The sequence below is a fragment of the Tripterygium wilfordii genome, chromosome 14 (assembly GCF_013401445.1).
Source record: "Tripterygium wilfordii isolate XIE 37 chromosome 14, ASM1340144v1, whole genome shotgun sequence".
Taxonomy (NCBI): domain Eukaryota; kingdom Viridiplantae; phylum Streptophyta; class Magnoliopsida; order Celastrales; family Celastraceae; genus Tripterygium; species Tripterygium wilfordii.
The window spans coordinates 5794684-5818243 of NC_052245.1; the positions used below are offsets into that span (position 1 = coordinate 5794684).

The following is a 23560-nucleotide window of genomic DNA, read 5'->3' on the forward strand; positions in this document are numbered from 1 at the left end:
TTTATCAAACTTTTTTAAGATTTAATCCCTCTATTTTCTCTCTCTATTTAAGATTTATTCATACTTCTTTCATTTCTTCAAATACCGATCTAATTCGAAAAATATGGTTATTTCTGTTTGGTTATCCGAACGTATATGGTCCGATTATGAATTCTAAAATATCATAACCGAGTCAATTCGGACATTTAGGTTTTAGTTAAAAATCGAATGAACACCCCTACATCTTACAATGGTTTGACCCATACCCACAAGAAGGGTTGATTGGTATTGACATGGCCCGAAGCAATTTCTTCAAATTGTGTCTTGTTTAACCTTGTAACAATTCCAAAACTCACAAGACTACAGATTTTGGTGCATGTTTGTCTCGCTAGGAAATTGAGCTTTGGTCATGAGCAAGTAAGCTAGCTTACTTGAATGGGCTGGAAAGTAATTGTGAAATGGGAACATTGGGATTGGCTACATATGGTCAATGAATTCATCTAATATAAAAAAAGTTGTAGAACTTAATTCGGGAATTCTTTGTTCCCTTGTTGAGATCTCAGATTGTATACAAGGAATTCGTCTAAAATAAACGATGAAAAATCATTAAAGTGTTATACGGTTATACCTTTTGATTCTTGAACACAAGTGTTTATTAGGGTTGTTATTGGTATGTTTACCATTATCAAACCCTTAATACCGTTACCATACCGATTCCTTCGGTAACTCAAAAAATGTTACTATTGCCGAAAAAATCGATATATCAATGGATCGATAATGGTAAGCCAGTAATTGGTAAATGGATAATGCTTGAGACCTCCAAAAAGTGACCCCTATTTAATATGGAGTGTTAGATGTGAAGTGAGTCCTACATGTGTGTTTTTAATCAATGATAAAAATGATTATTTTAATGTCACATAGATTTGGAGAACTTTTGGGGATCATATTTTTGGGATCTCTAACATTGTCCTTGGTAAATTTACCGACTCTTATAACCCCCTGGTTTGTTACTATTACATCTTTCAAAAAAAATTGCCCAAGTAATTGTTTTATTTAAAGACTAAAATGAGCCAAAAGGGAAGAGTAAGCCCAAACAAGAAAGCCCAATCATTCAATTAACACCAGGATTCAATAGCCAATAAGTCTACGGATCCCAGTGAAATCAGTCCCAGTTATCCCAGTGCAAAGCTGGCATGCTGAGTTGGAAAAAAAGGGGCCCACTTCAACACTATCTCTCAACCATAGTTCCCTCCCCTCTCTTAACCTAGGTTAACCAAATCAACTCCTCTGCAACTCCACGCCAATCTCAACCTCCACATGGATCCATACCTAACGCAAAGTTCTTTCATGATTTGCAAACTCATGTCAGAGAATGCAGACGATTTAGTCTTCTGAAGGACATAAATTTCTCGCAAACAACACCGTATTTTCTCTACCAAGGTACTCCTCTTTTTAGTTTATGATGCTTTTTTAATTTCTATCTCGTGATTGCGTTTGGTTGTCGAGAAAAAGAGTCCTTCCTTTTCTAAAATTTTATATTTGGTTGATAATGTAGATAAGATACTTCTTGAACTGCGTGGGTTAGATCCTTTCTATTTGTATGATGTTCTTTGTTTACCTGATAATTTGCTTATGCATTTGAAGAATCAATCCAACTTGCTTTGTATATTTACTTATTTAGGCTTTGTTATGGTTTCATCAACACAACACATATCCTTGTTAATATTTCAGATAAAAGAACGACAGAAGAGAGTGAGATGCAAAACAAAACTGGTTCTGTTGTAGTTGATAATTCAGAAGGTGAGGATGAGAGCAGAAGAGATGAAATGCTACAAACTGATGAGGTAGTTCAAGAACCACAGGCTGGCATGGTTTTTAGCACTATAGATGAGATGCTGGATTTTTATAGAAAATATGGAAAGCAAAAGGGTTTTTCAGTTAAGCGGAGATCATTGAATAAAGATAAAGATGGGACAGTGAAATATGTCACATTTACATGTGGACGATCAGACAAGTTGAAGAGTCGTTCAAACAATGTGTTGAAGCCTCGTCCTCACATGAAGATTGGTTGCAATGCAAGGATGTGTGGTCGGTTATTTATTGATGGAAAATACATAGTGAGCCATTTTGATGATGAGCACAATCATGGTTTGAGTCCAAGTAAAGCTAGGTTTTTTCGGTGCAATCGTCAAATAAGTTTACATTTTAAGAGGCAACTTGAAATAAATGATATTGCTGGCATTAGACCAAACAAAAGCCATAATGCACAAGTTATTGGAGCTGGTGGCCATGAGAATCTTCCATTTCTTGAAAAGGATACAAGAAACTTAATCGCCAAAGTGAGACGATTAAGGCTTGGTGACGGAGATGCGAATGCGGTGCAAAGCTATTTTTTGAGGATGCAAACACAAAATGAAGGCTTCTTTTCCATGATTGATTGGGATGAGCATGGTCGACTGAAAAATGTTTTTTGGGCGGATCCTAGGAGCAGGGCAGCATGTAGAGAGTTCGGTGATGTCATTACGTTTGATACTACGTACCTTACTAATAAATATGATATGCCTTTCGCTCCTTTTATTGGTGTTAATCACCATGGCCAATCGATATTGTTAGGATGTGGATTAATTTCTAGTGAAGACACAGAGACCTTTACATGGTTGTTTCAGACATGGCTTGCTTGTATGTATGGATCTGCACCTATTGGAATCATCACTGACCAAGACAGAGCAATGAAGAACGCAATTGAAATTGTTTTTCCAACTTCAAGGCACCGTTTGTGCTTATGGCATATAATGAAGAAATTTCCAGAAAAGCTGGGTGCATACAATGAATATGATTCAATTTCTTTACACCTTGTAGCGGCTGTTTATGACTCATAAAGTCAGCAAGAGTTTGAAGATATGTGAAACTCTGTAATTAGCATATATGGCTTGAGTGACAATGTTTGGTTGGCGACATTATATGATGATAGACACTTATGGGTTCCAATATTTATGAAGCACAACTTTTGGGCAGGAATGTCGACAACCCAACGGAGTGAAAGTATGAATGCTTTTTTCGATGGATATGTACATTCAAAAACCACTTTGAAGCAATTCGTTGAACAATATGAGAATGCTTTGAAAAGTAAAGTAGAAAAGGAATATCAAGCTGACTATGAATCCTTTTGCAAGCAAGTGGGTTGTGTGACATTCTACGATATGGAGAAACAAATTCAAGCAATTTACACAACATCAAAGTTTAAGGAATTTCAAATAGAAGTAACAGGGATGATGTATTGCCAAATCATTTCAATTGATGGTGATGAGATGATTTCAGTATATGTTGTAGCCAGGGATATTGTTTATAGGGAGAGAGGGAGAAAAAGATTTGTGTATAGCGTTTTATTTGATGCGTAGCAATTTGAAGTAAAGTGCACATGTTACAAGTTTGAGTTCAGAGGAATGCAGTGTAGACATGTCATTTCCGTGTTAATCCGCAATAACATATGTTTACTTCCAGAAAAGTACATCATAGGAGGAAAGATGTACGGAGATGTCATACAAGGGTTAAAATTAGTTATGATGGATGGATTACTACACCTGAACAATTGCGATACGATAATATGATCAGTGCTTTCACTAAAGTGGCTGACTTGGCTGCGGATGATGAAGATCACTACAAGAATGTCATGAATTGGATCGAAGGTGCAAATAAAAATATGTCATTGCAAGTAACTCCCATAGTTATAAATAAAAATTTATCAGTCACCAATGATCCTGTCATCAAAAGAGGAAAAGGACGTTCCCCATGTACTAGGAAGAAACCGATAATGAAAAGGAGAGGAAAAAAAAAAATAACAAGACAAGATGTCCACGACTTAATGGTATGCCTTATATTTCATTTAAATATATTTGTGATATCTTATTGTCTCTTATTTAACAGTCTAATTTAGTTTGTTCTTTATCAGGAAGATAATGCTCCTTATTTACCAAGTCAAGCAATTGTCACAGCAACATATGGACAATTATCACAGCAGGGTCACATAGGTTCTTCTAGTCAAGTACAAGAGGGTGATTTTATGTCTTTAATTAGAACTATATCGCAGGTGCCTTTTTAAAAAAATTAAAGTAAGCATTTGTGTGAATTTTATTAAAACTGCTTCTCCATTATTGCTTATATCAACCTTGTTTATTTTCAGGATGGTCAAACATCAAGAGGGAGTGGTGAATATCAACTAGATATGGATGGATCTTCCCAAGATTAAATGTGATTATATATTTAACTGATGCATTGATGATGTTGTAATTAGCTTGGATACTCTCCTTGTCTCTCATTTTTCCTTCAGTTCCATTTTGGTGATGTATCAAGTCTTTTGTTGTGTTTTGTTTGGACTATGTTGAAGTTAATGTAACAAGTCTATTGTTGAATTTTGTTTGCACAGTTGCCAATCTCTTTTGTAATGTTGCCAATCTCTCCAGAAATGGTACCCTTCTCCAGAAATGGGGCCAATCTCTCCATGTTTTTTACTAGGCTGATTATCATTACTAAATGACACTTCAATATTGATTGATTTTCACCTGCCAGATTAATATCACCAGACAATAAAATGTTTTGAAACATCAATGTATTACAAGGGAGATCAATATGATACAAGAAAATGTTCCCAAGTACCTAATATCAACACTGCATATATACCCAAATCGAAAATGATCCAAGAACAACACTGCATATGGCCTACATATGTACCGAAGATTAAACACCTTAAATCAGCATTATCAATTCCACAAAATTAACCAACTCAAATCAAGCAATCCATTAAACTACCCTAAATCTCCCTATACAGATTTGAGACCATGAAGGAAGAGAAGCAACTGTAGATAACACTTGTTGAATAGTTCCACCCCACACCCAGAACCATCTTCTTATCTCTTCATTCGATTCAACAATCTTCTTCGCTTTTTCACTCGGTTTACTAAATCGGAGATGGATCAACAAGGCCCGTACACTGGCAGTTGCAAACTCGACCTTGATCGACTTGAAGTTTGAGATCGGTGTGGAGGTTGAGATCGGAGAGTATTGTTTCAGTTCGTTATTGATGTCAAGAATGAGAGATGAGGTGCACAACCTGGGTTGGAGCTTGAAATAGAGGTGCTGATTTGGTTAACCTAGGTTAAAAGAGGGGAGGGAACTATGGTTAAGAGATAGTGTTGAAGTGGGCCCATTTTTCTCCAACTCAGCATACCAACTATGCACTGGGATAACTGGGACTGATTTCACTGGGATCCGTAGACTTATTGTTCAATAGCAGCCCATTTATTTCCAATTCATGGAGAGACTTCACGAACTCTAATGAAAGCAGAGTGGTGACGCCGTAGCTTTGGTGAACTTGACGCTTTTACAGAGAGGCTCAATCTTGGAGGATCAAGGAGAGGAGCTCAATCATGGAGGATCAAGGAGAGGAGCTTATCAAATAAGTCATAAACTTAAGATCTTCGAAAAACAGACCTAGATCAGGATCGGCGAAGGTGGGGGAAGAGGAGAACACGTCGAACTGACCATTGATGGAGGTGAAGTGGCACTGTGTTGATCGGCTGACTCGTTGAACTGAGGCGGTGTGCACAGCCCAGATGCCATACAGAGAGGATGAGTTTTGAGACTTGAGAGACGACAAACTCATCGAACTGAGGTAGTAGTAGGGAGGAACTGGCAGATATGAGATGTTATTTGAAACTGAAGGTAAGTTGCGCTGCCCCAGATGAGAGTCGAGAGACTAGACTCCAAAGGTAGAGAGAGTGAGGTGTGACTTGTGAGAATAAGTATAAAAATTAATCAATGGTGTAGATGAATCTAACAGTCATAAATTAAAACTAAAAATAATATTAATATATATTTAATATATGTGTCGATAATCGTTAAAATTTTCGATGTTGAATTTTGTTTACTGTTATCGGTATCGAATCCAACGATAAATTTATCATACCGAAGTATTGGTAACGATATACCAGTATTCTATCATTTTGATAACCAATGTGTCAGTAATGATATACCATTGGATAATTTTTCGTTACCATAACAGCCAAGTGTAGTCTATCTACACTTATAAGTGCTAGCTATGTAGTTATATTAACAACAAGCTTTGATAACCTTTCTTTGGTGAACCGGGCTTTGATACCAATAACAAAAGAGAATGGAAATGAGAGAGTTGTATAGAAAATATTGTTGTAGAGAAGGTTATGCTTTTTATTAAATTTCTATGCCTTTATATAGGTAAAGATTTTACAAGTAGACAAAAGATTAACTTTACATGTGTTGTAAAACTAATGAAATAAATATTAAAAGAAGATGATCCTAAATTTCTTAATGTACAAGTGTCATATTTTTACTCATTAATCCATTGTTTCTGAAGATGCACACTGAGCTAGAGTTTCTAAAGCTATGTCCTTATTGATGGTGAAACGTTTATCTGGGTGGATAAGTTCACTCAATCAAGCAAATCATTATCTGTAAAATTTATTACAAAACACATGCTCCTGCATTTTTTCAGAACTTTGGTGACTTAAAAGGCAATTAATATATAGTTACATAAGCAAGAAAATCTGGAGAATTTACTTCCTCTCTTGTTACAAATTATATGTCCCACATCTTATGGCAAAGCCAAATGATGTGAGTTTGTAAGAACAAGCTCACCTCTCACATGTATGAGACCTTTTCCCTTGACCCAAGTGGCTCACCATTGAGTGAGACGATTCAAAGAGAAATAGAGTCATGTGTGTCCGATGTATTCATGGGAATCGATAAACTCAAAAGGCACAATATTATGTATGTGAGTAGGCTGAGATTTTTTAACATGGTATCGGGACATGGTCTCGGTTCTGTTGTACAGGCCTCCACCTATTCATTTGCTGGGTCTGGTATTACCCAACCCACAAATGCAGGGGAGTATTATGAATAATAGTTGCAATGCTAGCTAGAGATCCTTGTGATAACCATCCTAAAAACATTTCAGCAGTGTGTGACACTCATTCATTGGTTGTGGTGACATCATAGCAAAGAGTCTATTGAAAATCACACCCAATAAATGAGTGCTACACATTGCTGAGATGTTTTGAGATGGTTATCACTAGGATCTTTTTATTATTTTTACCTTACATTACATGTCTATTGTGTTTGGTAATTTACGTCTCCTTAAATTTAGTACTATCCATTGCTCACCAACGCAATTTAGGTTAGAGCATTTGCAATTGTGAGCTTTGGGGACAAAATGTATTTGGAGATGTGTTTTATAGAGTTGGTTGGGAATGAGAATGAAATGTTACATGTATTGATACAATGATGTAAATTTGCTGACTTGTTTTTGATGTAAAAAGGTGGGGCCTAGTATTGATTTTTGGTGTAATGGCGAATATGGTTTAAGTGGGCCCATGTTTGGAGGCCAATCATATTCCATATCCCCAAGCTTAGCCCACTAAAAGAGGGACAATAAAATGGTATTGTTGTAACTAAAATGGTATCCATGACCCAATAAATTTATGAAAAAGAATGGTATTCAAGTTGAGTTTGGGTCTGCACTCGTTCAGCCCATTTGCTTCATAACAACACGGCTTAGTGGAATAGGTTACAACATGAGAATCCAATTCCCATTAAGAAGATATGGTGTATCTAGGGTTGGGCATGAGTCGGTATTATTGGCCATTATCGGTCAACTGACCCATTATCAATAATCGATAATCAACCGTTAACCGATCCACAGGTGTTAGGCCGATAATGAAAATCGACCCATCATATGTGGGTCAGGCAATTGTTCTTAAAATGCCCAACTATCGGTTGGTCGATAATATCGTCCAACCAACTTTCAAATAAAAGTTGGGCCTAAAGCCCATATGTTGGCCCGACTACTAAACTTTATATTCATTATTCAATATTTATTTCATAAAGCCCATATGTTGGTCCAAGCCTCTTCTTCAATAGTCCAATACTCCAATTCAATATAGATTGAATCGTGTCATGATTATCTTCTAGAATCCTCTAAGATTCAGAATGGCTCAACGGCATAACCCTAGAAGGCTAGAATAGTAGAACTCCGCAGAAGCAGTGAACTACTGAACTTAGTGAAGGCTTGCCCACTTAACTTCAGTCTCGAAGGTAGCATGTAGCACCACAGGTCCACAATTCGCAACTCGCACTGTCGCACTTAACTTCAGTCTCGCAGCCAGCACGCAACAGTCAAGTAGTCAACACACAACACGGCACCACAGATCTGTGCACAGCTCTTGTTCTTGTTATATAATTATAAGTCATGCATTAATGATTTAATTCTTAATTTCTCGAGAGAAGATTACATTAGGAATGGGCTATCTCAAAAGCAGAGGTGGAGCCAGGAATTTTCGTGGGGGGCCAAAAAGTTGACGGGGGTTCTGGGGCAGCGCCCCCGAAATTTTTTTTAGGGTTAGTTACTGAAAAATTAACTAATTTCTCATTGATTATATAGCAAAATTATAGTGAAAGATACCACGTACTTACAAAGACCCTGACCTCATCTGCTCCTCAGTCCTCGGACCTCAATCCCCTTGAAGTCGCACTCGGATATGAGTCACAACACTTACAATAAAACGGTAGCATTTAAAAAAAGAAAGAAATGTTGGGAGGTTTAAAAAAAGAAAGAAATATTGGTCAAAGGAGAATAATAGGTTTAAAAAAAAATAAATGTTGATAGGTTTAAAAAAAGAGAGAAAAAAAAGAGATATGGTTGAGTTAAAATTCGAACTCAGCATATGATATAAAAAACCATAATTGTTACCGCTAGACCAACTGATAGAATTTGACATGTCTTGTACAAAATATATATATAATTGTTAATTGTTTTTCCAAAATCTAGGGGGCATGGCCCCCCCTGGTCCCCACGTGGCTCCGCCCCTGCTCAAAAGAACTTCTTTTGTGTATTTGTTATAGACTTATAGTTTAATAATGTTGTTGGTTTTGTAAAAATCGTAGGCCATAAATGGAAAGATTATATATGACTGTAGATTCATGGGCTAACTCTGGTCAAAAGGGGATAAGATGTTGTAATTTATCTTAATATACATATCTGGTCCTAATTATTAATTAAGCTTGTTTTGTTTGTTTTCTTTTTCCATTTGTGTGTTTGTGTCCTAAAACAAGACCTGCAATAATTAATTACATGGGATGGGAGTCATCATTATTAAGTATTTGCTATTTAGTACAAAAATTATTTGGACAGAAGTAGCTTTCTTTCTATTCTGCAAATGTGGAATTGTATGTATGTCAGTATTTGGCATTTGGGACTATAATGACTAATGAATAATGAGTGATTTAGTGTAATCTATATTCTTGTTCTAAACTTCTGATGCATATTTTTTCCTATGAATTATATTATAGAATGAAAAAGCGACGAGGTAGTGTGACTCTGTCATGCCTGATCCGTGGAGCGTGAAGAAAAAGACAAGGACAAGGACAAGGATAACAAAAACATGCACCTCACGTGCTATATGACAAGTCATTATAATCTCACCAGAAATTTCGACAGCATCTCCCCATAAATTGGGAAACCCAACCTGTAAGCAAACATACAATAAACCAAATAATGTCTAACACTTCCAAAAGTAAACCGACCCTCAGGGTCCATAGTCATACACATCCCATCATTGTCATCAGTCACACAGTAGCCACAGGACACCACTCTCGGCTAACCAAATACAATCCACTCCAAAACATGAATATTACTCCAACTACAACAACCTACTCACACAACTATGGCATGCAAACAACAAGTCATACATATACATCCAAATATATATAATCACACACATGTACCACATAAACGCAAAAGAACACACAAAAGTCCAGGCCACCTACGTCACGCGTCCTCCTACTGATCCGTAGCCTATGCACTAGATCCTGTCTCACTTGTAGGGAGAAAAATAGATAGGGTGAGCAGAAGGCTCAATAGAAACAAAATGATAGAATACAAGAAAAGAATAATAAGGATGAAAAAGTAATAATGTGTAATAGATGCAACAATATGCAATGCAAAACTAATACACCCGATCAACCCAACCGAACCTCCATATCCGCCTCTAATGACACCAAAGCCGACGAGAATCCATCCACGCTACCTCTCTCTCTAGCATCCAACCAAAACCAAGAACCAAATACCAGTCATCCATCACGTCAATCTCAAACCGCTAGAGAGAAAGTTGGCACGTATGAGGTCGTAACCACTCACTACTGGCCCCACAGTGATATCTCAACCTGCCATGCCTATTCTAGCGTCGGACAACTAGCCAACGTGTAGTAATAAATATCGCTACGAGAATCCTATGGATTAGGACCATCACAAGGCTCCTATCCATCATCCACACACCTGCTCAAATAACATCCATCACCTAACGTGAGCCCAGGACCATCCTCGGGAACCACCATGCATCTAATGTAAATTCATAGAATTCACGTCATTCGTGCAACATATATATACAAAAACATACATTCATCATGATGCATGAAGAATCACACAATGCCTGATTTATGACCAAGCATTTCAAGGGTTATGAACATTCACCATATTAAATCACCAATAACATTGTCATTGACATTAATACAAAGAAAACAATGGTAAGCATGCAAGGCTTGTTTCCCCACGGAAAGGTTCGAGGTGGAAACCAAAGCTTACCATTCAAGCAATTCGGTAGCTGGAAAGTGTTTTCAAATAAAAGGGTGAGAAATCCCTACCTCGAAGTGAACTCGCAATCCTCACCAAGAAAGCAACGTACACTCCACGCCAATTCACTAACCTATTCATTAAGATAGGCTCCATTAAGTTTCCATATTCACCAACCCATTCAAGTCTCACATTCCATACTCCACAATCTAACCCATTTAATAGATATTCACATTCTATCTTAATTTTTTAAGGTTAAACAATCAAACTTCTATCAGAATTTATTTTCATCCTAACCCAACCTAAATTTGAACAATTTGAGTCAAGAAACCTTATCTTGAAACTTGTTAGTTCCACCAACTCAAGAATTCCAAGCCTCCTGCTGAATTGGTTCAAGAACCACACATGAATCTAGTAATATAAGAAGATTAGAACCTAATTTTGAGTTATTGAACAAAGAAAACCCTCATTGAATCTAAATCCGCAAAACGCATTTAACCCACAAACCCTAGGTTTAAAGATTTACCTTAATCCTTCTATTTTCTTAAGCAAATGAAGTGTGGGTGTAGGTTTCAACTTTGAAGCACCCTTGACCAGTCAGAAAGCTCACCGGAATGTTGTCGAAAGTGGCTGCCGTGGGTGACTATGAGTGTATGGAGAGAAAAGGGGAAGACAAATTTTTTTTCTTTTTAAGAACATGAGAATCGCTTGTGCAGGAGCCCTTTTCTCTTTTATTATTATATATATTTTTAAAATCTTTATTTTCCTTTCCTTTATTTTACTTCAACCCAAGTTTATTTTCAAGGTTTCTTTTAAGCCCTTATGACATTCCAATTTCACACCACAACCTTTCTTCTTTTCATATCAAAGTCCCATTCATTCATTTTATTTTTATTATTCCATATTTTATTTATTTTTATTTTGGGACCCTCATCCTCCATTCCTTATAAAAATTTCGCCCTTGAAATTTATGTACGTACCCGTGGATATGAACAAGTCGGGATATCTTTCCCGCATCTTGAACTCCAACTCCCACGTTGCTTCCTCCGTCCCGTGATGCAACCATAATACCTTTACTAATGGAATTACACTTGATCTCGTAACCTTTTCCCGTCTATCCAGGATTCGCAATGGTTGTAAAATATACGTCTCATCTTCTTCCACCTCTAAAGTGGACCAATCCAACACATGTGATGGATCTGGTTCATATTTTCTCAATACCGACACATGAAACACATTATGAACCTTGAACAATCGTGGAAGAAGAGCCAACCGATATACCGCAAAGCTAGCTTCCTTTGCTTGCTAAATCTCTGAATTCCCCTACACGGACTCACCTTCAAGATTACCTCATCACCCATGACAAACTCCAATGGTCTTCTTAGGTCGGCGTAGGACTTTTACCTACTTTGCGTCGTAAGTAACCGCTTTCGAATCCCTTCCACCTTATCTTGTGTCTCTTTCACCAAGTCTGGATCCGATAATGTTGTCTCTCCTACCTTCGCCCAACACAATGGTGATCTACAAGGTCTCCTATACAAAGCTTCATATGACGCCAATTCAATGCTATTTTCGTAGGAGTTGTTGTATACAAACTCCACCAAAGGAATATAATCCTCCCAACTACCCCCGAAATCCATAACGCATGCCCGAAGCATGTCCTCCAATATTTGAATTGTCCTCTCACTCTGACTATCACTCTCTGGATAAAACGCAGGAGAGAAACACAGTTTTGTTCCCAATGCCTCCTACAAGCTCTCCCAGAACCTACTAGTAAATTGTAGATCTCAATCTAATACTATAGAAAATGGTACTCCATGCAATCTCACAATCTCCTGAATGTATAATCAGCTTAAGGACTCCAACGTGTCTGTCTTGTTAACCGAAAGAAAATGTGCCAATTTCGTCAATCTATCCACAATCACCCATATCACATCATGCCCACGAGGAGATCTTGGCAATGTCGTCAAAAAATCCATCGTGATATGTTTCCATTTCCACTCTTCCACCGGAAGTGGCTGTAACAACTTTGCCTGCCTCTGATGCTCCGCCTTCACCTGCTGACAAGTAAGACAATTCGTAATATACCTAACAACATCGGCCTTTATACCTCCCCACCAAAACTGCCTCTGCAAATCCCTATACATCTTGGTACCCCATGGATGCGTAGCAAATCTTGAATGATGCACCTCTCTCAAAATCTCCTCAGGTAACTCTTCATCCTCAGGTACTATCAATCTACCTACAAATCACACTCCTCCATCCGTGCCTCTAGTCCAACCACTCTTCTCCTCAAAAGTGTCAAATGTAACATCTCCAATTTGAGCATCTATTACTCTCTGTATCAATACAGGATAAGTAGCAATGTTTCTCAAGTACATTCGGCTACCCTTTTCCTGTAGCTCCAACCCAAAACTGTCAACCGTCTCCAACATCTCCTACTCTCGCACCGCCATCCTCATAACTCGGGTTTTCCTACTCAAGGCATCCGTAACTACATTCTCCTTCCCTAGATGGTAATGCAATGAGAAATCATAGTCCTCCAAATACTCCATCCACCTCCGTTGCCTCTGATTCAGCTCTTTTTACGTGAAGAGATACTTGAGGCTCTTGTGATCTAAGAACATCTCAAATCACTCTCCATACAAGTAATATCTCCAGTACTTCAATGCAAATACTATCGCTGCCAATTCAAGGTCGTGCACTGGGTAATTACACGCATGTGTCTTCAACAACCACGAACCATACTCTACAACTCTTCCATGCTGCATCAATACATATCCTAATCCAACTCTGGATGCATTGCAATACACCAGATATCCCACATCTCTCTCCAGAACAATCAACATTGGTGAAGATGTGAGTTTCCATTCCAACTCTTGAAATGCCACCTCACACTCCTCCGACCACACAAACGGAACTCCCTTTCGCGTAAGGCGAGTCAAGGATGAAGCCACACGTGAGAAATCCTTAATAAATCTCCTGTAATAACCAGCTAGTCCCAAGAAACTCCGTATTTTCATCACATTCTTAGGTCGCTCCCACTTCAATACCGCCTCCACTTTCGATGCATCAACCGCCACTCCCTCCTAAGTAATTACATGGCCTAAGAACTTCACCTCTGTCACCAAGAATTTGCACTCGCTCAGTTTTGCATACCACTGATGCTCTCTCAAAGTCTGTAATACTATTCCTAAATGCTGCTCATGCTTCTCTATAGTAGGCGAATAAATCAAAATATCATCTATGAATACAATCGCATATGCAGGAGCCCTTTTCTCTTTTATTATTATATATTTTTTTAAATCTTTATTTTCTTTTCCTTTTTCTTACTTCAACCCAAGTTTATTTCAAGGTTTCTTTTAAGCCTTTATGGCATTCCAATTTCACCCCACAAACTTTCTTCTTTTCATAACGAAGTCTCATTCATTCATTTTATTTTTATTATTCTATATATTTTTTATTTTGGGACGGGATATTACAAACTTAACCTCAATCTCAAGGTCCTCAACATCAAGGTGAAAGTCAAGTTACTCAACCTCAACCTCCTCAGCCATCCCAAGTTAGTGTGACTCAACCAACACAAGAAACAAGCTTTAAGCCGGGAAAAGAAGTCTGAAGTGTGGAATTACTTTCATTACAAGAAGAATGAAGATGGCACATACGTCATATCCTCGAGGGCGGTGTGCAATTATTGCAAGGATAAGGAGTATCCTTGCGGGTCAAAGAATTATGGATCAACTAATATGAGGCATCACGTGTTCAATGCTTGCTCGGACTCTTCGGTTAGAAAGGACAAGGGTGATCCTAAGCAACCATTGTTGACAAAAGACCCCAAAGGTGAGCTTGTTCCATTACACTATGATAAAGAGTATGCTAGGAAGAAACTAGTAGAGATGATAGTGATAGATGAGCTCCCATTCAATATGGAAGAGGAAGTCGGGTTTAAAGCTTTTTGTCAAACTTTAAACCCTCAATTTCTTGTGCCTTCACAAAAGACAGTGGCTCGAGATGTCATGAATTTATACCTAGAAGAGAAGGCAAAACTTAAAAGTATATTGTGTGGTGGTGCAAGAGTGTCTCTCACTACAGACACTTGGACATCTAAATAGAATATTAATTACATGGTGCTTACTGCCCACTTTATAGATGATGATTGGAACGAATTCTCTCATTTTGTCAAATTACTAACCATAAGGGTGAAACCATAGCCAAAGCTTTGGAGAAGTCTTTGTTAGGAGATTGGGGGATTGTAAAGGTTTTTTCAATTGCGATGGATAATGCATCAGTTAATGATAAGGCCATTGATATTTTCAAAGGAAGGCTTGCTAGAAGTAATGGACTTGTGTTAGCTGGAGCTCATTTGCATATGAGGTGTTGTTGTCATATCCTTGATTTGATTGTACAATACCAGATGGCTGCTTTGAATGAATCAATTGAAGGGATTAGATTGGGGGTTAAGTGGGTAAGATCATCACCGTAAAGGTTAGATAAATTTAGGGAATTTGCTCATAATGAAGGTATAGAAGGGCTTCCAATTGTATATATGGATGTTTGTATTTGGTGGAACTCCACATATATTATGTTGGAGCAAGCTTTGAAGTTTTCCAAGGTGTTAAGTCTATTAGACTCGAGGTTTCAAGACTATTTTAAGGATCGTAAAAACTCTAGGTGCCCGGATGATATGGATTGGATGAATGCTACTGAATGTGTCTCATATTTGAAGGTGTTTTATGAAGCAACCCTCAAATTGAGTGCTTTTAAAACACCCACCTCGCACTTGATTTTCAAACAATTGCTCAATATCCAAGTGTTGTTGAATATTGCAATGAAGAAGCCAGCTGAAGATACATTGCATAACGTAGCAAAAAACATAAACAAGAAGTTTGAAAAATATTGAGGTAATTGGGAGAATGTGAACCGCTTTCTTTATCTTGTGGTAGTTTTTAATCCAAGGTGCAAGTTAGACTATTTGGGTTTCCAATTAAAGAAGTTAGGGATGATTGAGGATGCGGTGAAAAAGATAAGATGGGGTAAAACAAATGCTCCATGATATGTTCAGAGAATATGGAGACATGATGCCTAGAAGAAGTAAACCAATCGATGGTGATGGTGATGGTGATGGTGATGGTGGAGATGAAGAGGATGATAGTGATTATATTTATGGAGAAGATCAGGATGATATGGTGGATTTTCATCAATCTCTAAGGGCAAACCAAGTTGTTGCACTAAGTGATGAGGTTGATAGATACTTGAAAGAACCTCACGTAGAGTCGACTAAGAAGAATAAATTCAAGGTTTTGCAATATTGGAAAGCGGAGTCGGGTAGATTCTCAATTTTGGTTAAGATAGCCAAAGACATATTTGCAATATCGATTTCTAGTGTAGCTTCCGAATGTGCATTTAGTATGGGGTAAATGTTGTCGATCCTTTTAGGAGTTGTCTAACTTCTAAAATGGTGAAGGCATTGGTATGCACAAGTGATTGGCTCAGGGAGGATGGATATAGCTTTTACAAGGATCCAACTCAACTTCAATTGGAGCTTTATTCAACCTTGGAAGAAGTTGAACAAGGTACCCTTTCAATACTTTATTCCTTTACAATTTACATTGTTATTTGAGCTTTATGGAATTATAGTTTCATTACTTCATGTGTTCATTTATGTTTTGGTTTATGAAATTTCAGAGGTTTTATCAACTCAAAATCTTCAAGGAATGCCTCTACCAAGTACTTCAGCTGCCAATCCATCCATACAAGCTTCCACCACCAACTAATGTATATCTAATATAAATTTGTTTTTGCAGAGCTATTTTTGTTCCTGTTTTAGAGCTCCAGTAGTTGTTTCTGACTTGCAAATATCAATTAGATTAGAGCTGCAGTTGCTGCCCTGCTGATGTGATTTGCTTTCTAATTCAGTAATTTGGAATTTTGGATGAGTCATTCTCATTTATAATTGTAAGTATATATAGCAATTGTCACTTTGATGATTTGATCATGTCATTACATATTTACATTTCACTGGTGTACTACAACTACAAGTCTAGTCTACAACTACCTACTGAATTGGACTTTGGAGAGTGGATAGTCGTTGTGCAGTACTGCAGTGTGGAGTGTGGGAGTGGAACTATGGATGTGGTGGAGTCCTACTGGATTAGTGGAGTAGTTGTCGTGTTTAACACTTTAACCATTCTTGAGTAGTTAAGTTGTTAAAAACTTAAAATGTTCTCTTTTGTGGTACTGAACTACAACTACTGATTAGTGATTACTTGCATAATATAATTGCATTTGGCTGGAAGTATGGATCGATTACTGGAAGTTTGGGATTGAAATTGGATTTTGGATGATTGAAATTAGCATTTTTGCTTTGCAGTTTGCAAGGCAATGATTCATTGATTCTCAAATATCAATTGCTTATGCTTTAATGCTTTATTGGTTGATAAATGATAACTATATGAGTTGATGTGAATTCTTGAAATTGAATGGATTAATTCATTAATCTCTATTCTCTTGAATCTTGAATTCTTGATTAGTTATCTAGTTGATTACTTGAATTTGAAGTCTTTAACAGTTAGAATATTCTTTTCGGATAATTATAAATTTGATGTTATATTATATGCATGTCATTATCAGGATATGTGGAGGATTAAACCATTAAGTAATTTAAGTTTGTGTTTATTTTTTAATACAGACACAATCACACACAGGTATTTCAAGCATGTATGGAGTCGGTTGTTATCAACAACCAACCCATTTCGCAACTGACAAAGACTGTTTCCATCCATCACCCGACCCATAAAGGTTGGGACGATAATGGTTTTGAATATTTAGAATTGTTGGTTGGTCGGGTAGGGCCGATAACCAACCGACCGGACCCATGCCCAGCCCTAGATGTATCATTCCTCCTTTCAATAGGTTTTGCCAAAGCCTTTATTAAAGGTCCCTTGAATTTATTGCAACTATTATTATTGGCAACGGACATGACACTTACATGTATATTTTTACTACAAGGCACGCCACCCCCGAATTGGGAGGTCATCATCAGCATCATTATGTATATGTTGTATCATATATACATACAAGTCCTTTTAATTATTATCATTACTAATATTATATAATCTATATATGTATAATCCGTGCATTTTCGGCCTCCTCCTAGCAAGTTCAAAATTTTTAAACTACTCGTGCATGTTGGACGTCGTTCGCGTTCGCCTCTTATTTCCTCTGCTTAGGTCACAAAACGACAACGTCTATATATATATATATATATGTATGTATAATTGGTGCATTTCTGGCCTCCTCCTAGCGAGTTCAGAATTTTTAACCTACTCGCGTGTGTTGGACATCGTTCGCCTCTTATTGCCTCGGCTTAGGTCTCGAAACGACGACGTTTGAGGTAGTTTTGCGATTCATGCATCTCAGCTCTTGCCTCGCATTGATGTCTCTACCAAAGCACATGGAGCTGATCTTATATGACAATCATTCTTCTTGCTTTCTGTCAATCGATTCTGAGTTCTTTCTTGCCGATTGTTTTCGTATAACGGTCGATCGAGGTCAGTTATTCCACTTCGTATTGCTACCGAGAGTGCTTACAAGTTCTTTATTCCGGTGCTTTTCCTAATCGTTCTTCCGTTGTTTGTCGACGCACAACGAAGGTAAGGTTTCTTTGAGCTTCATCGGTTGATTTGCCTTGCTAAATGAGCTATTTCTTAGGCATGGTGTGACTACCTATCTTCCTTGAGCTTCATCGGTTGAGTTGCCTTGCTAAATGAACTATTTCTTAAGCATGCTGTGACTACCTATGTTTACATTCTATTTTTTCTTCTGGTAACAAATATATTTTCTTAATTTGAAGATGTCTTTTGTCCCCTGTAATGGCCAAAAACCATCATATGACTCAACCAGCAATATTGGATAACGGCCAACGCAATCTGAGTCCGTCAACACCAATTTATGCTAACCCATTCGATCAATATGGGACGAAGGTAGATCAATCCATCTACATCCAACGCCCTCGGCAGCCCATGAAAGGGCGCACAAGCCCATCTGCATCCAACGCCCTCAACGGCCCACAAAAGGGCACACAAGCCGGAGATGTTCAACGTAACTGATCGTCAATAGACGAAGACCACGCAAGCTTCAGGTATGCATCCTACACCATATTCATACATATATTAGTACATGCATACGTCCCGTACCATATTGATTATACACCTAAACCACTATCTCCTATCCTGACTTGGCTGCCCTACGACAACGGTCGTCTGAGATCGTTGTCGAACTTGACCCCGACAAATCGAACAGCCTAGCACATCGTATCAAACAGTTTGCAACCACCTCCTTACACCGAGCCTCCTGACCACTGTTCAACTCTGACCTCAACCAACCAAAATAGGCCACGTGTCCTGACATTCGACACCACCTTCCCATATCTGCCTGTGAATTGTACTATAGTACCCAGTATGTCAGCCTTGGTCGGTAAGTTACTCCACTATAAAAGGTCCTCTCCTCCTAGACCTATTGCTCTCTCATTTTCTTCAACCCTCAACTCATTCACAGCTCTCTTGCATCCTACATCTACCATTTCTATACCAATATTTACACTTTACAATTCTTATATCTTTGTTTTGACCAACCTGATTCCGATTAACTGACTTGAGCGTCGGGGGTTCTTTAACAGGTACCCCACAGGTGCCCAAGTTCTTTGACCTCATCCTTGCTTTGTTTCACAGGATCCTGCTATAAAAGGTCTCTGTATAAAGACGTTGACTATTCAACAATTGTAGATTCGGGTATCTACATCCCCTGATTTTAATTTCATTTAATTAACGGGAGCTTCTTTTGCTTCTTTCTTTCTTCTTCAGCTTGGTGTCATTCTTTAGCTCGCCTTTTGTGCTTCCTGATTGTGTTTCGTTCTGTTGGAACGTGTTTGGTTGTTTTGCTTTTTCTTCTCTATCACCCTTTCTTTCTGTTGTTGTGGGATTCATTGTTTGTGGTTCTTTTGTGGGTTGGGTATTCAGTTCGTACCAGTTATTGGTTATGGTTTATGTGGTTTCAATGTAGGGAGATCATCAATAACATAGATATTGCAATTCCTATATCGTTATTGCTGTTATGATTTTGTTGGACCATATGTGCAATGTTGTCGTTATTCTTTTTGTTCCTGTAGAGAGACGATTCTCCTGGCAATGAAAGGGGATTTTGCCTAGGGTCTCTGTAGATTGACAAAGAACTCAAGAAAGAGGTATTTAATCATGTTTCGGGAGTAATTTTTTTGGAACATTTGTGCAAGTATTGGTCGTCAAATGTTTTGGAAATTATTGTAGTCTGCAATATCGATTTGTGTAATCACAGTCATCGTGTTGTCTGGATTGTTTGATATATGTAATTTAGGCATCATTCGTTTGATTCTTGGTGATTGTTGTTGGCCATAGTTCGTTGTTGGGCCACTGAACACTGAGTTTGTCGTCCACAATTGTCACTACAACTGAGGTAATTTCCATTCAAGTCATGTGTATGAACTTCTTTGTTGCTTTCTTTCTTACCCCACACCCCCTCTTTGTCGTTGAAGAATTCTGTAGAATCATTAACAGCTTCGAATTGGCCAATGCAGGTTTGTCTTTGCAATCCTTAACAGGCACTTTTCCGTCCACGATTTGCTCTCCAACTAAGGTTAGTTGCATTTATAATCGTTTTATGAACTTCATTTTTGGACATATTGTTTACATTCAGGAAATCAAAAACGCCATATTCTTTTATTGACGGTTTCTCTAAGAAGTGGACATTAGGTGTAGAGAGTGACGTAGTATAGTTAACTAAGAATAAAATTTAGAAGTGAAATACCAGAACACCATATTCTTTTCTTCGGCCTTCGCATTTCTTTTTGCTTTTGGAGTCTTGGTTGAACTCTATGCGATTCTAAGTCTATTAGCATGTTTCTTATAAAGGATTTTGGTTATGGTTAATGGGTCTTTTGTGAGATACGTTATTCTATCTGTCATGAGAATTTGCACATTGATATGCTACTCGATATTCCAGTTGTTTTTTCTGAGTTATTGCAGCTGCTGCCTGCATGCATCTCATCTGTTAGTTTGTTTTTATATACATCATCTCCCGCATAAATAGAAAAGAATTCCTACAATATGGATTTCAGTTATCCCATTTTGTTGGTGTACTAATGCTCTTCCCATACATCATGAAGCACTTTCCACTTCCAAGAACTTGCCAACCAAAACCAGTACTTGGAATTTGCTTATAAGATAAGCCTTATTGAGAAGTTTATAGAATGGTAACAAACGGGTAGCCATTATTGAGAAGTTGACTCACACATGGGATGATGGATCACAAATTTTATATCAAGCCAAGTTGTAACCCATTTTTCGCAATACAGTTTAAGATAGGTAGAAGAAAGTGACATTGTCATATACACCCTTTTCAAATTTCTCTTGCAATGTAAATGGAGAATCCCCCAAATAGTGAAAGGGTATCCAGCTAGTGAAATAGCTTTAGACAAACAAGCAAGAATTTGATTTCATAAAAGCAAAGTTGTAGAGCTTACAAAACGTGAGTTACAGAGAAGAAGAAGACGACCTTATAACAGAGAAGAGGAACAACGATCTACTCGTTCAAAAGAAAACAATAAAATAATGTGTGATCAATCAAATCAGCCAACGGCTAACAGAAGTAAAACGATGTTGGTTCAATGATAAGTGAAACAACGTCGTCTAGAACCAAGGAGAAGGAAACAAAAACGTATAAGAAATCTAACATCCCCCTTCAAGATCAACATGGTTAATCATGTTGAGCTTGAACATGAAGTGTTGAAGCTGAGCAACCGCCAAAGGTTTGGTGAGCATGTCTGTAAGCTGGTGTTGAGTGCGGATGTGCTTCAACTCAATGAGTTTCTTGTCCACCTTCTCTCTTATGAAATGGCAGTCTATTTCTTTGTGCTTGGTTCTCTCATGGAACACATGATTTATGGCAATGTGTATGGCAGCCTTGTTGTTACAGAACAAGGGAATGGGTTTGTTGACATGTATGAGCAGTTCATTGAAAAGAGTATTTATCCAGACTAATTCATTGGTCACAGATGCTATTGACCTGTATTCTACCTCAGTTGTGGATCTAAAGACAGTCTGCTGTTTCTTTGATCTCCAAGGCATAGGAGAATTGCCAAGCATGACAGTATAGCTTGTTGTGGATCTTCTGCTATCTGGACAAGTAGCCCAATCAGCATCGCAGAAAGATATGATATCAGTGGAAGTTCCTGCAGGAAAAAATAGAGCTTGTCCAGTTGTCCCCTTGAGGTATCTCAACACTCTATAAGCAGCTTTGAGATGTTGATCAGTGGGAGCTCGTATAAACTGACTTAATTTGTTCACTCTGTAGCTTATGTCTGGTCTGGTGAGGGTAAGGTACATCAGCTTCCCAATCAACCTTCTGTATAGCATGGGGTCTTCAAGTGTTTGGCCATGATGTAAAGACAGTTTTTCATTTGTATCCATAGGAGAGTTTGCAGCTTTACAATCCTTGAAATTGGCATCAAGAAGCAAATCCAAAATATACTTTCTTTGACATATTGTCATACCTGCCTTTTTATTGTGTATTTCCAAACCGAGGAAATATTTTAGATCTCCTAGGTCTTTAATTTTCAAAAAAGTGCCAATGTAATGTTTCACTTCTGTTATTAATTCTGAGTCATTTCCTCCAATGGCCATATCATCTACATACAAGAGTAACAAAACTTTTGCATTATTCCTAGTGAAGCTAAACAAAGAATAATCACATTTAGATTGAATGAAACCAAACTTGAGCAAAGCATCTTTACATTTTTGGTTCCATTGACGTGAAGCTTGTTTAAGTCCATATAAGGACTTGTTTAGCTTACACACAAAACCTGAATGATGAGATTCAAAACCAGGAGGCATGTTCATGTAAACATCCTCATTAAGATCTCCATTCAAGAAGGCATTATGCACATCCAAGTGGTGCACAAACCATTGATTGGAGGCTACCAAAGCTAAAAATATTCTCACATTAATCATTTTAATAACCAGGGCAAACATTTCTTGTTATTCAAAACCTAAAGTCTGACTGTATCCTTGTGCCACAAGTCTAGCTTTATATCTCTCAATAGTCTCATCAGGGTGATATTTTATTTTGTAAATCCATTTGGATCCTATGGCCTTTCTATCCTTAGGCAGTTTTACCACAGACCAAGTATTGTTCTCATCCAAGGAATTAATCTCATTTTTCATAGCTTCACACCAATATGGTAACTTAGATGCTTCTGTAAAGTTCTTAGGTTCATGTCCTGATTCAATTGCAGCTAGAAAGTGTTTAAAAGATATAGAATGTACATTAGCAGCATGAACACCAGCACTAGTATCTGCATTAAAGGAGACAGATTTCATGCTATTACAAGAATCAAAATTAGAATTCAGAACAGCATTACTATCAAAATCATTTAAATATGTAGGAATTTTCTTGATTCTTTTATGCATTTGATTATTTGGTTCAGATGTAGGTGCTTTATTGGTCTTATCTATCTTATCTCCTCTATCTTGTTCACTTAAATTGTTAATGTAATCATTTACATTTCGTTCCTTAAAAGGATGCTTTTTTTTCTAAGAAAGTAACATCTCTGGAAATAATAATTTCATTAGTTTGTAAATCTAAAAGTTTTTAACCTTTCACATCACTAGGATAGCCTATGAAGATGCAAGCCTTGGTTCTTGCTTCAAATTTTGATTCCTGATGTCTCAGAATTTTAGAGTAACAAAGGCAAGCAAAGACTTTAAGCATGTCATAGTCTGGTGTCTTGTTATATAAAAGCTCATATGGACTTTTCTTGTCCAAAATTCTAGAAGGAAGTCTATTTATCAAATAGACAGTCGCTTGAACACAATGACTCCAGTATTGGTCTGG

At 37.6% G+C, this 23560-nt stretch overlaps 2 protein-coding genes and 2 long non-coding RNA genes across 5 annotated transcripts; 3 read left to right on the forward strand and 1 right to left on the reverse strand.

The window, feature by feature from the left end:
* The first annotated feature begins 756 nt into the window (after window positions 1-756).
* Window positions 757-2858, forward strand: LOC120014168 (protein FAR1-RELATED SEQUENCE 5-like). The gene is made up of 4 exons (XM_038866087.1): window positions 757-767; window positions 1349-1419; window positions 1535-1591; window positions 1711-2858. The coding sequence occupies exons 1-4, from the start codon at window positions 757-759 to the stop codon at window positions 2856-2858; spliced, it is 1287 nt and encodes a 428-aa protein (XP_038722015.1).
* Window positions 2859-2996: 138 nt separating this feature from the next.
* Window positions 2997-4225, forward strand: LOC120014169 (protein FAR1-RELATED SEQUENCE 6-like). Its single transcript, XM_038866088.1, has 4 exons — window positions 2997-3352; window positions 3481-3844; window positions 3929-4066; window positions 4160-4225. The coding sequence occupies exons 1-4, from the start codon at window positions 2997-2999 to the stop codon at window positions 4223-4225; spliced, it is 924 nt and encodes a 307-aa protein (XP_038722016.1).
* Window positions 4226-9486: 5261 nt separating this feature from the next.
* Window positions 9487-12069, reverse strand: LOC120014731. The gene is made up of 2 exons (XR_005471619.1): window positions 11163-12069; window positions 9487-11047 (listed from the first exon to the last, which is right to left on the reverse strand). It is a non-coding gene; the product is annotated as an uncharacterized LOC120014731 (long non-coding RNA).
* A 2733-nt stretch (window positions 12070-14802) lies between these two features.
* Window positions 14803-22352, forward strand: LOC120014581. 2 transcript variants are annotated; one of them, XR_005471584.1, is made up of 6 exons: window positions 14803-15537; window positions 19803-19877; window positions 20027-20125; window positions 20247-20305; window positions 21723-21939; window positions 22022-22352. It is a non-coding gene; the product is annotated as an uncharacterized LOC120014581 (long non-coding RNA). The 2 variants fall into 2 exon arrangements; XR_005471583.1 differs by lacking the exon at window positions 14803-15537 and having other exon boundaries at window positions 18790-19877.
* The last annotated feature ends 1208 nt before the right edge of the window (window positions 22353-23560 follow it).